The 16,413-nt window shown below is 55.4% G+C and overlaps 1 protein-coding gene across 2 annotated transcripts in view; it reads left to right on the plus strand.

Annotated features, from left to right (window-relative positions):
* The window catches only part of MYOM3 (myomesin 3), a 52,046-nt gene that overhangs the window by 13,212 nt on the left and 22,421 nt on the right, over positions 1-16,413 (plus strand). For both annotated transcript variants that reach the window (XM_070776566.1, XM_070776575.1), the window contains exons 8-20: positions 698-742; positions 1,196-1,336; positions 2,758-2,919; positions 3,562-3,703; positions 4,686-4,885; positions 6,037-6,090; positions 6,483-6,610; positions 8,107-8,290; positions 11,449-11,623; positions 13,885-14,006; positions 14,367-14,554; positions 14,788-14,914; positions 16,000-16,178. In XM_070776566.1, the coding sequence (XP_070632667.1) occupies positions 698-742; positions 1,196-1,336; positions 2,758-2,919; positions 3,562-3,703; positions 4,686-4,885; positions 6,037-6,090; positions 6,483-6,610; positions 8,107-8,290; positions 11,449-11,623; positions 13,885-14,006; positions 14,367-14,554; positions 14,788-14,914; positions 16,000-16,178 (1,847 nt within the window). The remainder of the gene's footprint in view (positions 1-697; positions 743-1,195; positions 1,337-2,757; positions 2,920-3,561; positions 3,704-4,685; positions 4,886-6,036; positions 6,091-6,482; positions 6,611-8,106; positions 8,291-11,448; positions 11,624-13,884; positions 14,007-14,366; positions 14,555-14,787; positions 14,915-15,999; positions 16,179-16,413) is intronic.

Genomic DNA, 16,413 nt, shown 5'->3' on the forward strand with positions numbered 1-16,413 from the left:
TCCCCTGGTGATCTGTGTCCACACCACCTTGGACTTCACCCTGAAGCCACCAGGAGTTTTTCCTAGTGCTGCCCTGAACCTACCAGAAATCCCAGTCTGACCATGCTCCACCTCTAGGACTCTGTGACCCTAGTAGTGGGTGGGTTTTGTCCATGGCGATTTTCCAGGCAAGAATACTGGAGTGGGTTGCCATGCCCTCCTCCAGGGGATCTCCCCAACCCAAGGATCAAACCCAGGTCTCCCACATTGCAGGTGGATTCTTTACCATCTGAGCCACCAGCGAAGCCCAAGAACACTGGAGTCAGTAGCCTATCCCTTTTCCAGGGGATTTTCCTGACCCAGGAATCGAACCTGGGGTCTCCTACAATGCAGGCAGCTCTTTACCAGCTTTACCAGCTGAGCTACCAGGGAAGCTCTTGGGAAGGAAAACACCATTTATTGAGCACCAACTATATGCCAGGGTCCTGCTAAGGGCTTTGTTCATGTGAACTCAGGTATTCAGAACCCACCTCCACCCCCAACAGGTAGGACTCAGGAAGGAACCAAGGCACAGATAGGCCAGGGAACGTTCTCCGAGCCTTAAAGGGAGGCCCTGCTAGACCAGGAGTTGAACGCACACCCAGAGGCCATGCCCCCAAAACCCAGTAGGAGTGAGGGTGCTGAGCCTTCTCCAACTCCCATTTGCTCTGGGTTTCAGCTTACCTGGGGAAGGATGCTGGCTTCGATTCGGAGATGTTTAAAAGTAAGGAGGCTGGGGAGGGACGGGCTTTCAGGGAGGAGGTATCTGGGGTCCCTTTAGAATATAACTGTCCATTCCCCACAAAGGGATGTCCACGTGGGGATTGCCTATAAACTGTTAATACTTGTGGACTGGCTTCTGGGGGCCCCTAGGCACCTCAGAGCTGTCCCTGGCCACTGGGCTGTCCAGTGGCCAAAGCTGAATGAGAAAAAGGCAAAGCCAAGCAGACAAATGGATATTTACCATTTCAGTTCACGTAGTACCACCTAAAGACATCTCTTCCCCACCCGCAGCCCCCAGCATCAGGCTCTTCTCGTTAAGACCACCTGGAGAACTGTGAATCTTGACCCAAAGGAGTGGGGACACCCCAGAAGGTCCTCCTCACTCCCATCTAAGCCCCAGGCTAAGCTGACACGGCCTCAGAAAACTTCTGTCCTAAATTTCTGTTACCACCAGGACTGATGTTTGGCCCCAGCGTGGACTTCACATCAGTGCTGAAGCCGGTCTTCGCCCGTGAGAAGGAAACCTTCTCCCTGAAGTGCCTATTTTCAGAAGATGTGTTGGACGCCGAGCAGAACATCCAGTGGTTCCGAGACGGTGAGGAACCCCGGTCCCAGCCCCCAGCCTGCAGAGGCAGAGATAGACCCCTGGTGGAGAGAGGAACTCAGCTATGCCTCTCCCCTAACCCGTACAAGCCGAGTGATGAGCGTGGACGAGGCAGAGGGAAGCTGAACAAGCCAGGTGGGCTCAGATCAAATCACCCTGCCAAGGGTCACTGAGTACTCACAGTGCCAAGCCTGCACTGGGTGCCAGGCCAGGGGGAGGCACAGACACGCCATTAAGTCAGGGGGCCCTCCATCCAAGAGAGGGCAGGAAGCCGAAACACAACTGCAGCCTCTGCCCCTCTAGAGCCTCTGGTTGAGAGCCCTTTATGCACACGTGATCGCCATCAGCACCCTCGGGTGAGGACGTATGAAGCAACAGGAACAGAGGCAAGCGCAGGAGGCAGGTCAGCCTACGGAGGGTCAGGGCACTTGCCTCAGGCTTTTCAGAGTCAGTTTGTGGGTGCAGGCAAGAACTGCTACTCGTGAGCTGGAAGACCTCTGGGGGATCACAGGCCAGGGCTGGGGAAGGCCTAGTCAGCTCAGGCAGGAAGAGACGGACCAGCCAGGGAGGAGGCAGATGGCTGGACCTCCTGCCCTATTCATGACCAAGCCAGCAGCCGAAGGGCCAGGAGTGCAGCACCCTCAGCAGCTTGAGCCTAGGGAGGTGCCCCTTGGGGGGCTGGGGGCAGAGGAGTAGAGAAGCCACGAGCCCTGAGAAACAGCTGTGATAACAGGCCGAGATGTCCCCCAGACCCGTAGATCCTTGGGAACAGAGGTGCTGACAGGCAGGAGGGGCCTTTGCAGGGACAAGGAGCAGCATGGTGCACAGCAGGACCTCGGGTGAGGCCTGGAGCCCCTGGCCCCTTCCCTGAGTCCCCAGCCCTCTCCCTAAGGTCCCAGCTGCCGACCTCCCACCCTCCTCCCCGACCCTGACCCTCCTCACCAACACCCCAACCCTCTCAGTAAGTCCTCTCCCCCTTTCCTGAGTCCCCATCCCCTGAACAAGCCCCCTCCCTTCCTTGAGCTCACAACCCCCACCCACCAAGCCCTATCTCCTTCCTTGAGCCCCCAGCCTCCCAAAGAGCCTCTGCCTCTCACACCAGGCCCCCACTGCTCTTGTTTCCACTTTCTCAGAGAACCTCCAACTCCTCACCGAGCCAGCAGCCCCCAGCCCCTTCCCCAGGTGCTCCCCACCCCCCACCCCCACCCCCGCCAAGCCTGCTACAGAGGAGAGTTCAGAGACCACCTTGGCAGAGTCCTGAAGGTCACTACTCCCTTCCCCAACTCCCCAGCAGAGCCTCAGGCTCTAGCCTGGCCAACCGCATCTCTGCCTGTGAACCCCGAAGCACCTATGGGTTCCCGGCTGAGCTCCAGATCCCCCAGGAGCTCACCCTGGAACCCCTCTCCCCACAGGGAGGCTGCTGAGGTCCTCCGGCCGCCGGCAGATCCTCTACGCTGACCGCCAGGCAGTCCTGAAGGTGGCCTGCGCCTACAAGGAGGATGAAGGCCTCTACACAGTCCAGGTGCCTTCGCCCTCTGGGCTCCGGGAGCAGAGCGCCTACGTGTTTGTGAGAGGTAAGGGGTGGCTGGAGGAGGGCGCCCAGCCAGAGCCCAGGGACCAGGACTCTGCCTTGACCGACTTGCCGTGGGACACGTGGGCGAGCCCCCAGCTCCTTGGGGCCTCGGTGTCCCAGCTATATAGTGAATGCGGGTGTTGAGGCAGAGTCTTTCTAAGACTGCCCATGACCCTCCAAAGGGACCCAGCCTGAGATTCTCAGGCTTGGAGCTAGCTGGAGAGGAGGGCTGAGCGTGGGCTGGCATCCTTCTAGTCCTGCTTGATTTTTGCTTCCGGGTTTTGCCGCTTCACTGGCTGGGTGACCTTGGGCGATTGGCTTTTCCTCTAGGAGATTCAGTATTCCCACCTGCAAAACGGAGAGTTGCTCTGGGACTCAAAGATGAATTGTGCCAATTGCTCAGGCAGATGGTGTAGAATGGGCCCCTAATAAACTGGACTCCCACCCACCCACCCCTAGATGCTGCTGTTTAAAAGAACAGGCTGTCATTCAGGTCTTGGTCTTCAAGATCAACTGCACCCCTGGGGGATTCGTGAGAAGAAGGTGCTGGGTGGGAATGGGAGGGGGTTGGTTGCCGAGTGGACATTGACTAGAAGAGCCGCCCCTACTCTCTTCCCACGCCCCTCACCATCCCGGGTTTCAGATGCTGTGGCCGAGAAGCCAGGGGTCCCAGGCTCCCCCTTGAACGTTCGATGCCTGAATGTGAACAGAGACTGCCTCATCCTGACCTGGACCCCGCCCAGCGACACCCGGGGCAACCCCATCACTGGCTACTCCATCGAGCTGTGAGTGGGTCTCTTGAGTGGCAGAGCCCGCGGGGGGAGATGGTTCTGTGAGAACAAGGGCGGGGCCACAGGAAAAAGGGACCGCATGCCTCTCCTGGGCACAGGGCAGGAGGTAGGTGTGTTATTTAGGGGCAACAGAAGGGTGTCCACCTCTGGAGGCAGCCGCTGCCCCTGGGCCCTTTACGGCACGAGCTGACCCTGGCAGGGGCAAACATCAGTGCTTGAAGCCTGAGCACACGAGGCTTCGGTGGCTACTCGCCTCCCTGAGTGACAGAGACCTGGGAGCACTGAGCCTGGAGGGAGGGGCTTCCCAGGAAGGGGAGGGCCTGGACGCGCCGCCTCCTCCACCCGCCAGCTCCGAGGCCCTAGCTGGAGGTAAGGCCTAATCCAACCACTTGAATCCTCACGACAATCCCTATCTGAGGGGGTAGGGGATGCTCTCGTGCTCCATTCTACAGATGAGGAAACTGAGGTACACTGCCCCATCCAGCCAGTGCGAGGAATGGCGGTACCCAGAGGGTGTAGAGATCCCAGACTCTGAGGGTCACCCTAGAACACACACCAACAGGGGAGTGGACAGTCCTCTGGGGAAATACTAAGTCACCCACTCATGAGCCATGTGACTTGGGCAAGTCATCTCACTCTTTAAACTCAGATCCCATTGGTAGAGTGAAAGTAATCACACCTAACCTCAAGGACCTTCAGGATTAAACAAGATGATGGATGTGATGGGCACAGCACAGCTCCAGCCCACAGGAGAGTTCCATGAAAGGCACTAGCTCTTTCGATTAGCATCCTGGTTGGTGAGAAGGCCTCCTGCGGACCCAAGGCTGGAGCCAGGCTTTTAAATGGAGAGCAGGTGTTTCCCTGGCCGAGACGAGCTGGGCGGACAGCCCAGGGTAGGGGAATGTCCTGGTAGAGGCTCAGACTGGGAGGGTGTGAGTCACGGGCAGGGGCTGAAGCCGGGGCTTCTCTCCCACAGGTGCCAGGGAGAGTCTGAGGAATGGGTGCCGTGCCACCAGGCTCCCGGCGGGACCTGTCGGTGCCCAATCCAAGGCCTCATCGAAGGCCAGAGCTACCGGTTCCGGGTGAGAGCTATCAACAGAGCGGGCAGCAGCGTCCCCTCCAAGGCTTCTGAGCCGGTTGTCATGGGCGACCGCGACGAAGCTCAGAGGAAGACAGGTGGGCACAGAGGCCCTGAAGGACATGCTAGAGCATCTGTCAGGGCACACCCAGGACTGCCTCACACAGGAGACAGGCGAACGGCCCCCATTCTCAGCCCTGGTCCAGGAGACGAGACGCAGCCCAGCCCTCAGGAACCCCCAGTCTGATGGAGGAGACACAGCCTCAGTTCAGTTCAGTTCAGTCGCTCAGTCGTGTCCGACTCTTTGCGACCCCATGGACCGCAGCCCACCAGTCTTCCCTGTCCATCACCAACTCCCAGAGTTTACCCAGACTCATGTCCATTGAGTCAGTGATGCCATCCAACCATCGCATCCTCTGTCGTCCCCTTCTCCTCCTGCCCCCAATCCCTCCCAGAATCAGGGTCTTTTCTAAGCAGTAAATTCTCCACATCAGGTGGCCAAAGTATTGGAGCTTCAGCTTCAACATCTGTCCTTCCAACGAACACCCAGGACAGATCTCCTTTAGGATGGACTGATTGGATCTTGCAGTCCAAGGGACTCTCAAGAGTCTTTTCCAACACCACAGTTCAAAAGCATCAATTCTTCAGCACTCAGCTTTCTTTATAGTCCAACTCTCACATCCAAACATGACTACTGGAAAAACCATAGCTTTGACACAGCCTCAGGGACCCCTAGTCTGATGGAGGAGACACGGTGCTGTCCGTAGCAGCCCCTAGCCTGAGGGGGAGGTAGAGCTTGTCTGATGAAAGAAACACAAATCTTAGCACCAGATGCTAATCTGGGGTGAAACCACAGCACCTTCTTCAGATGCCCTTAACCTGCAGGAGGGAAACTGCCCTCACTCAGAAGCTCCCAGCCTGGAGGGTGGAGGCGGGGAGGCAGAGAGTGGGGGACACAGCCCTCTCAGCCCCGAGGAGTCACCCTGACACGGGTGTGCTGTGCCCTTGGAATCCGACCCCATTGCTCCTCCTTTCTGTGCCCCTTTGCCCCCAGCGGGCAGAGCACCTCTGGGGTCTGAGAATGCCACCTGCCCGAGGACACACAGAGAGGGGCCGAGAGGTCAGGACCAGGAGAAGGGGGAGGAATTTGCCCCCAGGGCGGGGCAGGCCCTGCCCTGTCCCTTCCTGACCCAGCCACACACCCTGCAGCCCTTAGTTCTCCACTAATGGGTTCCATTCTCCACCCTAGAGATTCCCTTTGATATGGGAAAAACCATCACGGTCAGCACAGATGACTTTGACGGTATGTGTGAACCCCCTGACACTTGGCCTTAAGACTCCAGCACTGCCCCCCTTGTGGTCTGGAAGCTGGGACACAAACTGACCCGAGGCAGAAGTTGTCTGCGGGCATGGGTGGGGTGGTGAGCGTGGGCAGAGATCCGGGTGGGGGGCCAGGCTCTCAGGTGGGTGACTGAACCCCTCCTGGGGGAAGCAGACATTGGGGAAAGTCTCCAGCAGGACGTGGGGAGACCTGGGCTCTGGTTCCAGCCCTGCCCTGCCCAGCCTTGCTGGGTGACTGAAGCAAGTTCCTGCCTCTTTTCTGGGCCCTGGCCCTGTCCTCAATGAAGTGGGGGGCTGAGAGCTGGGGTCTCTAAGGGCCCACACATCTCAGACCCTGGGTAACTCTGGTTCCAGACTTTGTGACCATCCCCTCACCCCCGACTAATGTCCATGGCAGCGAGATCCGTGAGGCCTATGTGGTTCTGGCCTGGGAGGAGCCGAGACCCCGGGGCAAAGCCCCGCTGACGTACTTCCTGGAGAAGGTATGGCGACCCCTAGGGCCCCACCCCCAGGCCAGCCGGAGAAATAGAAACACTGTGGGACCCGGATGTGAGGGGGAGTGGAGGTCCAGGGAGGCGCTGAGAGACCCCAGAGGCGTCCCCTGGGGAACCCTGATGAGAATTTCCTGTCTGAAAGTCCTGAACATAGCCCTACACAGAGGCAGAGGGGTGGATTAAATGACCTTTTGAGGTTATCTCCAGCTCTGGAAGGGATTTGAAGTGTTGAGGCGAAGGGGCTACTGACATTTAGATGGAGGAACCGGAGAGGTCTCCCTGAGAAGGTGAGTTTTGAGTAAAAGCCTAAAGGAAATGATGCTTCCCTCAAAGCTCAGTCAGTAATGAATCTATCTGCAATGCAGGAGACCCCGGTTCAATGCCTGAGTCAGGAAGATCCCCTGGAGAAGGAAATGGCAACCCACTCCAGTATTGTTGCCTGGAGAATCCCATGGGCAGAGGAGCCTGGCAGGCTACAGTCGATGGGATTGCAAGAGTCGGACATGACTGAGCAGCTAAGCACAGCACTAAAGGAAGTGAGGGGCCAGCCAGAGATCTCTGGGGGAAGAACATCCCAGGAAAAAAGACCAGCAAGTGCAAAGACCCAGAGGCAGGGGTGGAGCCTGGCACCATTGAGGAGCAGCAGGGGGCCACAGAGCCTGGTGGGCCGACAAAGTGGGACGTGGAACGTGACCAGGCAGATGGCAGGAGTCAGACCACGAAGCAGCTTTTACTCCGGGGAGACTCAGGGCTTGGGAGGGTTCTGAGCAGACACAGATGGGATTTGACTTGTGCTGTAAAAGGATTTCTCTGCCTGTCATTTGGAGAAAAGATTGAAGGGAGTTAAAGTTAGAAACAGGCAGACCAGATCAGAGGCTACTGAGATAACTCAGATGGTGAGAGACGACAGTGGCTCTGGATCAAGGTTCTGGAAGGAAGCATGAGAGAGGTTAACCATGGTTAGATTCTGGATAAATTTTCAAGGTAGAGCCAGCCAGCTGGATTTGGGATTTGGGGGTATTTTTTGGTTGGTTGTTTTGTTTTATTTTTTGGCCGCACTGTGCAGCTTGTAGGATCTTAGTGCCCCAATCAGGGATCAAACCTGGGTCCTGGCAGTGAAAGCCCCAAGCCTAACCACTGGACCGCCAGGGAATTCCCCCAACTGAATTCACTGATGGAGCGTATTTGAGGGTGAGAAATGAGAGAAAGAATCCAAGAAGGCTTCCTGGATTCTGACCTGAGCAGCTGGAAGGATGGGTGCCTTTGACTAGATGTGGGCAGCACTGGCGTGGAGGCAAGTTCAGGGTCAGCTCCACGGAATGTGAGATGCTCAACGGGCATCCAGGTAGAGACATCACAGAGGCAGGTGAATCCAAAGCTCAGATATTGAGGGGCATCCTGGGGTGGGGAGAGAGGTTAATGAGAGCACGTGTGGGAAGTGCCCTCCCACTTAACCAACACCAAGTTTCTCTCCTTTGTCTCAGTCGGTCATAGGTAGTGGCACCTGGGAGGCCATCAACTCGGAAGCTCCTGTGAAATCCCCAAGATTCGCCCTCTTGGATCTGGAGAAAGGGAAGTCATACGTCTTCAGAGTGCGGGCGATAAACCAGTACGGCATGAGCGATCCCTCGGAGCCCAGCGAGCCCATCGCCTTGAGGGGGAAGCCAGGTACCTGGGATGCAGGAGACGGGCGCAGGCCAAGCCAGGCTGTCAGCACCCAAGCCTCGGGCCCCCGGTGGCTGCAGGGACAGAGCCACACACATTTCTCTGCTCCTGACCACTCTACCTATCACAAAGCCAAGAAGCAACATGATTACAGGCCTGTAAAGTTTCAGACCATCAAGAATTACATTTCTCTGGGCAAGAGGCTCTTGGAAGTACAGGCATTTTTTTTTCTAGATCAACAATTCGTGAGTTGCAGAATCCAGCTGGGTCCAGACAGGAGCTGTCTGTGACCAATGCCCCTCAGGGCTAAAGGTCTCCAACTAGAGCCTGATCCCCCTCGTGCAGCCAGGATTGAGCCCCTGGGCAGGCCTCCCGCCCTCTCCTTGGTCCCATCCCCCAGCCCTGCCTCATCAGGTGGAAAGAAAGTGAAAGTGAAGTTGCTCAGTCGTGTCCGACTCTTTGCAACCCCATGGACTGTAGCCTACCAGGCTTCTCCATCCATGGGATTCTCCAGGCAAGAGTACTGGAGTGGGTTACCATTTCCTTCTCCAGGGGATCTTCCCCACCCAGGGATCGAACCCAGGTCTCCCGCATTAGAGGCAGACGCTTTAACCTCTGAGCCACCAGGGAAGCCCTTGTGGGGTGCAACCCCTCTCAATAGCAGCACAGCATGGACCTGGGCAGGTCATTTCTGAGCTGCAAACCTTGATGTCCTCACCTGCCAAACATACTGTTCTGAAGGTCTGGTTATCACCCCTCCCTCTGGCTCCTTCCTGAGCCTCCCAGCGGCAGCTTCATGCTAGTCCTGACTTGCCAGGGTTCCCTCTCTCCTCTGAGGCCTCTGGATTGTGGGGTCTTTCTCTCTTTGATAAGACCAGACGGGTCCCTGGAGCTGCCATCATCAACGAGTCTTTTAGGGAACCAACTGCAGCACAGCCCATCTGAGAAGAGCCTGATGTGCTGCAAGGCCTGTGTGGGGAAGATTGCCAAGTCCTAGATTTGTAGTGCTCAATAATGTAGGGAAAAAAATAATATATATATATATATGCATATATTCAGGCTTCCCAGATGGTGCTAGTGGTAAAGAACCTGCCTGCCAATGCAGGAGATGTAAGAGACGCAGGTTCTATCCCTGGGTTGGGAAGATCCCCTGGTGGAGGGGCATGGCAACCCACCCCAGTATTCTTGCCCAGAGAATCCCCATGGACAGAGGAGCCTCCAGGCTCCTCTGTCCATGGGGTTGCAAAGAGTCAGACACAACTGACGCAACTTAGCCCACATGAATGCATGTACATATTCATCGTAAGTATAAATAGGTTGGTGGGCAGATGGAGTTTTTCTTTCATTCTAGTCTGGTTAACAATTAAGCTTGATTCAGGGTTCCAGCCAGTGAGTGGTTTGTGATTGGATGTAGGCAGTCTCTGGACCACAAGGTAGCCTTAGGGCAAGGTTCTGGTACACTTCAGAGAAGGAAAGGAGAGGAAAAGAAAAGAGAGGAGGGGAGGAGAGGAAAAAGAAAAGGAATTGACTTGTATTATGAAAGCAATTGGAGAAGGAAATGGCAACCTACTCCAGTGTTCTTGCCTGGAGAATCCCAGGGACAGGGGAGCCTGGTGGGCTGCCGTCTATGGGGTCGCACAGAGTCGGACACGACTGAAGCGACTTAGCAGCGACAGCAGCAGCAGCATGAAAGCAAAAGTATTGCACAAAAGTAGGAAAATACAAAAGGAGCAAGAGAGAAGGAGAGAATGGAAGCGAGGGAGGGAAGGAAGGAGGGAAGGAAGGGCAAGAACACCCCACCCCCCAAAATCCCACTGACAGGGTAACCACTGTGAGAATCCAGGTACCTGGGCTTCTGGTCTTTCAACCACATGCCTACCAGTGCCTCTTCTTGAAAGTCCAATCAAGCCATATGTAGAGCTTTGCATTCTACTTTTTTAAATTAATGTTATATCACAAACATACCCTCAGGTCTTGACATCCTCCTTGAAATCAAGGTTTTAGCGTGTGAGGAGGACTCCATACATGGACACCCTCAGCTCCAGTTCTTGCCCACTGGTAGAGTCAGGTCTCGTGGATGGCCATGCCTGACCTTCAAGCCTGTCCCACCACCCAGCCTCCATCCACTGCCACTCTGCCTTCAATCTGAGACTGAAATTTGTGATGGGACCTTCCTGAGCCCAGGACCCCAAGTCTACATCTCAGCACCTCCCCTGGGCCAGGTACAGAGCCTGGCGCAGAGTAGGCATTCAGGAGATACTGGGTTTCTGTTGGATGGATGCTGAGTTCAGCCTTTGCCTTTTGACTTCAAAGGACCACTGGAACATAAGGAGAAGTGTCCAGGGGAAATGGAAGATGAGGCTCTAGAATTCAGGAGAGAGAGCAGGGCTGGCGGTAAAGCCTGGGGATTCACCTGCAGAGAAGTGAGGATTGAAGCCATGGGCATAGTGGACCCTCCATGCCTTTCTTGAAAAGAGTTCAAGAAAAACGGAGCAAGCCAAGGAACTGAGGCTTGGAGGAGTCTCAAATTTAGGGACAAAGGGAAGAGGGGAAAACATAAACAGATATGTAAGGAGTTTGAGAAATACAAAGAGTACTAGGAAGTTCCTGTATCTGACATCCATCCATCATCCATCCATCCCTCTGTCCATCCATCCATCCGTCCGTCTGTCCATCGTTCCATCCATTCATCCATCTATCCCTCCATCCATTCTCCCATCCATCCATCCAGAGATCTTTTCATTTAACAAATCATGGCAGACCCACTTCAAGGAACATTGTCTGAGAAAGCCATGAAAGATAACGTTTCAAAGGGAAACAAACTATGTTTCCTAGAGCTTGAAGATAAGGGCTGAGGAAAATTGTCAGATCCGGTAACTTCTAGGAGAGAAAGTGACAGTAAGGATTGATAAAAGAATTTTAATGAGGAAGTGGAAATGTTTGGAGGTGAGAGAGGACTTTCAGAATACAAGAGCCTGGACCATGCCTCTGGAACTGGGAAAGACCTGCCCAAAGCCCCAGGGCATGTCTGAAGTGCTTGTGGCTACCCCCTGCCACCCCCACCCCCATGCTGTGTGCGCCCCTCTCTGCCTCTCCCACACCTCTCCCCCTTCCCAGCCATGGGACAGCATCTTCACTCAGCCCATATTTCTGTGTTTTAGCCACTCTCCCGCCTCCAACGCAAGTTCAAGCTTTCCGAGACACACAGACCTCTGTCTCCCTGACCTGGGATCCAGTGAAAGACAGCCCAGAGCTCCTGGGTTATTACATCTACTCCCGGGAGGCAGGATCATCTGAGTGGCGAACAGTGAACAACAAACCCATCCAGGGCAGCAGGTGAGTTTGCGCCCACCCTTCCTGCCTCAGAAATAATAATAACAGTAATAATGAGGAAGCCTGCCTTCCAAGACACGGTTGGGCACAGGGCACCGTTCTAAGCTCTTTTCATATGTTAGATCAGTCAGTTCTACCTGCAATCCTAAGAACTTAGGGCTACTTTTCTGCTTCTTTGTGTGGCTGTTCTGGGTCTTCATTGTGGTACACAGGCTTTTCTAGTTGTGGTTCACAGACTTAGCTGCCTCATAGCACGTGGGATCTTAGTTCCCCAACCAAGGATCAAATCCGAGTCCGCTGCAGTGTTAGGCAGATTCTTTACCGCTGGACTACCAGGGAAGTCCCAGGATTACTATTTTTATTGTCGTTGCACAGAAGAAGAAACTGAGGCACAGCACAGATAAGTAGCTTGCCAAAACTTCCTTAACTAGTGAGTGGAGGAACCAGGACTTGCCCCGGACGGCCTCTTTTCTGGCAAACACTCTCTAAGGGCACGCTGTTTGGAGATAGCAGGGACTGGCTAGGTCTCGTCCTTCCGGAAGCTTAGAGACAGAGAAGCAGAGCGTACAGGCCGGGAGGCCAGGGTTTAGGCTCCTCACCCACCCTCATTCACCAGGGACCTTGGCACAGAGACTCGCCCTCTCTGACCCTCAGCTCAGCCTGCCTGTCCACCCCACTCCCCTCTGAGCCTCCCTCCTCACTCAGTGGCCTCATCCTTGCAGGCAGAAGCCTCAGGCTTCTGCACTCATGACTTCTCTCCATTTTGAGGCCCTGTGGGATCAGGGACTCAGTCAATGGCACATACCTCCCATTCCATCCGATGACTGACCAGGCCCTGAGCACATCTGTGGGCTCCCCTCACCCTGGGCTGCAAGATCATTTCACCCAAAGAAAGAGACAGGACCTGGCGCCCCACTGGCTCACGGTGCCTCGCAGTCACTCATGCTTTGTCACCACTAAAGTTCGGGTTTGGGACAAATGAGAGTCCAAGTTATCCCTGGAATGACATCTCCCCAAGGACTTGCATCCAGGTGGGCGTCCCTGGGGGCGGGGGGTGGGGGGGGCGGGGGCTGAGCGAGAGTCACGTGACAAGAGTGGTGTGTCGGAAGAATGTGTCACACGTGGGAGTGACCATCCAGAGAGCTCATCACACGTGTGTATCTCATTGGTTACGTGTGTCGGGGCTGGGAAGAGGTTAAACACAGCTGCCCGGGAGTGTTGCCTCAGGTGGTGCCTAAAGTGAGCTCAGCTGGAAGGCAGGGCCTGGTTCACCACCGTGCCATGACCTCCTCAGAAGCTGGCTCACAGGAGATGCTCAAAAAAGACTTGAGTGAATGAATAATGAACGGGCAGGCACTGCGCTGGGATTCAGGAGGCCTGGGCTACAGCCCATTCCTGGTGGGCTGTGTGCTCTTGGCTCCCCTCATTCCTCCTGCAGAAGACCTTCCCTGCCTGTAAAATGAAGACACTGGTTTGATCCATAGGGGCCTCTCCAGCCTTCCAACATTCAACTCCTTAAGGTCAACTGACCAAGAGAGGCTCCCTATAGAACAAGATTTGCTCCAGGAAAATGTTGCTAAGTGGAGAAGGGTTCACAGTCTGGGTCTTACTGAGAAGGGACAGGATGGGAGGACATTTTTCTCTAAGCCAGAGTATCCTTGTATGTCTCTGGCTGATGATTCTCTTTGGGGGTCTTTAAAGGGACTCTATTTTGGAGTTACAGCATTTGTACAGATGAAAAGACCACTCGTGTTCCCAGGATGGGGCCCAAAGTCCTGGCGATCTACTAGATAGCTTGGTTCAGGGGTTGGCTCCCTGGGCCTTCAAATGGTACCTTTCCCAAGGTATTTGCTTTTTTTTTTTTTTAATTTTACTGCCATGGTGCACAGGCTTCTCTGTAATTGTGGCTCTCAGGCTTAGTTGCCCTGTGGTATGTGGGATCTTAGTTCCCCAACCAGGGATCGAACCTGTGTCTCCTGCATTGCAAGGCAGATTCTTAACCACTGGGCCACCAGGGGAGTCCCCAGCATGTTTGCACTTTAATGACAGGCTCTAGAAGTCACAGCCTTTAAAATCTTAAGGACCTCACCCTCCAGGATGCAGGCATCACTTTGGGGGCAGGGGCAAGGTCTTTAGGTGAGAACTGAGGCCCTCCAATCCTGCCACGCTGGGGGCCACTTAGCCCGCTCAGGGTTGTTCTAGAAGTTTCAGGGATGTCTCCGAACTGTTTGGCCGTCCCTGAAGGCAGCACATGTCTCTCCCAGGTTTACAATTCCCGGGCTAAGGACGGGGAAGGAGTATGAGTTTTGTATCAGGTCCGTCAGCGAGGCCGGAGTCGGGGAGAGCTCAGCCGTCACCGAACCCATCAGGGTCAAGCAGGCTCTGGGTGAGTCCACAGGGCAGGTGCAGCCTGCAAGCCTTGAGGGTGGGCGGCCGTGGCCTGGGAGAGAGCTGGGGGCTCATTGACCATCTCTTGGAGGGTCCAATCCGGAGGCCACGGGGCAGAAGCCCCCCTGACCACCCGATCCTTTGAGGAGAGAGTAACAGTGGCCTGAGACCAGCGTGGAGGCTCAGGTGTCCTCCATGTAGCAGAGTCAGAGTTATCAAGGGACACCGCCGGCTAAGTCAGCGCCCCCAGAGCAGGGTGGGCACCCACCAGGGGAGGCTCTCTACCTCCCTCGGGCCCCACTGCCCAGTCTGCCCATGCCCTGGGAGCAGTGACCCTCACCCCCTTTCCTCCCTGTAGCAACACCATCTGCGCCATATGACTTCGCCCTCCTGAACTGCGGGAAAAATGAAATGGTCATTGGATGGAAACCCCCGAAGCAGCGTGGAGGGGGCAAGATCTTGGGTTACTTCCTGGACCAGCACGACTCCGAGGAACTGGACTGGCACGAGGTCAACCAGCAGCCCGTCCCCACCCAGATTTGCAAGGTGAGGCTGGAAGGCGGCCACCGGCCTGCGGTCCTGACTTACGCAGGCAGAGACCAGAGGTCGGGGCTGGAGGTTCTGAGGCTGAGAGACCTCAGGCCCCTCGGTCTGCACGATCCAGCTGATTGTCAAGGGCAGACCAATCTCACCGAAAGTCCCCACACACCTCCTGCTGTCAGCTCGATCCTCTGTCTCCCCAGCCTCGGCCTTCACAGTCTGTGTTTCTGCTCTTCAAGGTCAGCAACCTCCATGAAGGTCACTTCTATGAGTTCCGTGCCCGGGCCGTAAACTGGGCAGGTGTTGGGGAGCTGTCGGCACCCAGCAAGCTGTTTGAGTGTAAAGAGTGGACGATGCCCCAACCAGGTGAGCAGCCGGGAGGAGCCAAAGCCCAGTACCAGTCCTTGCCTCCCTCCCCAAAGCTAACCAGTGAAGATGAACATCACCGCCCTGCTCTCTTTCCCCTGTCCCCTTCCACCAATGGGCCCGTAATCTTATCCACAGATGGTCGTAACCCAGGCAAGTCAAGAGCCCTGACCTTGGCCATTGACTGGCCCTGCACCCCCGTCCAAATTAACTCTCTAGCTCAGCACTCCATCAGAGCTCTGATTCCAATCCCAAACCAATCCCAGGCCAATCCCAAACCCCAAAGGCACACGGCTAGGTGACCAGCTCATTCCAGTTTGCCCAGCACGTTCCCCGAATTATCATCAAAAGTCCCGTGTTCCAGTCCTGGACAAAGTGCCACATGAGCATTCTCACAAGGTAGCCCTTCACCTCCCACTTAGGAAGGGAGGATGCCAGCCTCCCACCTTTCTGTTTAGCTCAGTTCTGTTTTCTACACAAACCTTTTACCTAAATGGCAGATAGTCACTCTGTGTGAAGCCTGAGACAACATTATAAACAACTGATACTTACTGGGTACTAACAATAAGGTGTATTGACACCTCCCATCAATTCTGTCATTAATGCTCACAACAGCACTCTTCTATAAGAACTATTATTATCCCCATTTTACAGATGAGGAGTCAAGAACATAGAGGTGAAGTAACTTCCCAGAGTCTGCATGGCCTGAAAGGGTGGAGCTGGGACCTGAACCCCACACCCTGAACTTCTACATTAAACACTGAAATGCCAAAGAGATCAAACAGATGAATGCCGTGTAGGGGCTGGGAATGAGGAGGATCAGGGATGTTTCCCAGAGGAAGTGCTACTGGATACACTCTGAAGAGTTAACTCTATTTCTGAGCCAGACCAAGCTTTGCCATGAAGCCAAGGTGGGCCAGGTCTCCACCAGGCCCTGAGCAGGCTCTTCCAGGCCTGGGAGGGACCGGAAGATGGACAAGCTTGCTGACTTACCACCCGCTTGCCTCCTGACTGTGTGGCTGGCATTTGGCTGTCTGGCTGGGTGTCTGGCTGCCCACCTCCTTCTCTCGCCCATCTTCCCACAGGGCCCCCATACGATCTGCGGGTGTCTGAGGTGCGGGCCACCTCCCTGATGCTGGCGTGGGAGCCCCCTCTCTACCGAGGGGCTGGACCTGTCACAGGCTACCGCATCAGCGTCCAGGAGGAAGGCTCTGAGCAGTGGAAGCCAGTCACTCCAGACCTCATCTCTGACACCCACCTGAGGGTGAGTCCCCGCCCTGCCACAGGATGTGGCAGGACTCCAGGACATCAAAGCTGGACCGGCCCTCAGAGGTCACTGCCCTCACTTACTAGCAGAGGATCAGAAAGGGGGTGTGGCTTAGCCAGGATCACACAGCAAGTTGGCAGCAGGTCCGGCTGGCAGGTTGGCCTTAACTTGCTCTGTGCTGAGTAGACTCCTCCTGAAAACCTCACTTGTGATCAGCAAGGTGTAGCAACAT

Source organism: Bos indicus, chromosome 2 (genome assembly GCF_029378745.1).
Source record: "Bos indicus isolate NIAB-ARS_2022 breed Sahiwal x Tharparkar chromosome 2, NIAB-ARS_B.indTharparkar_mat_pri_1.0, whole genome shotgun sequence".
NCBI classification, from domain to species: domain Eukaryota; kingdom Metazoa; phylum Chordata; class Mammalia; order Artiodactyla; family Bovidae; genus Bos; species Bos indicus.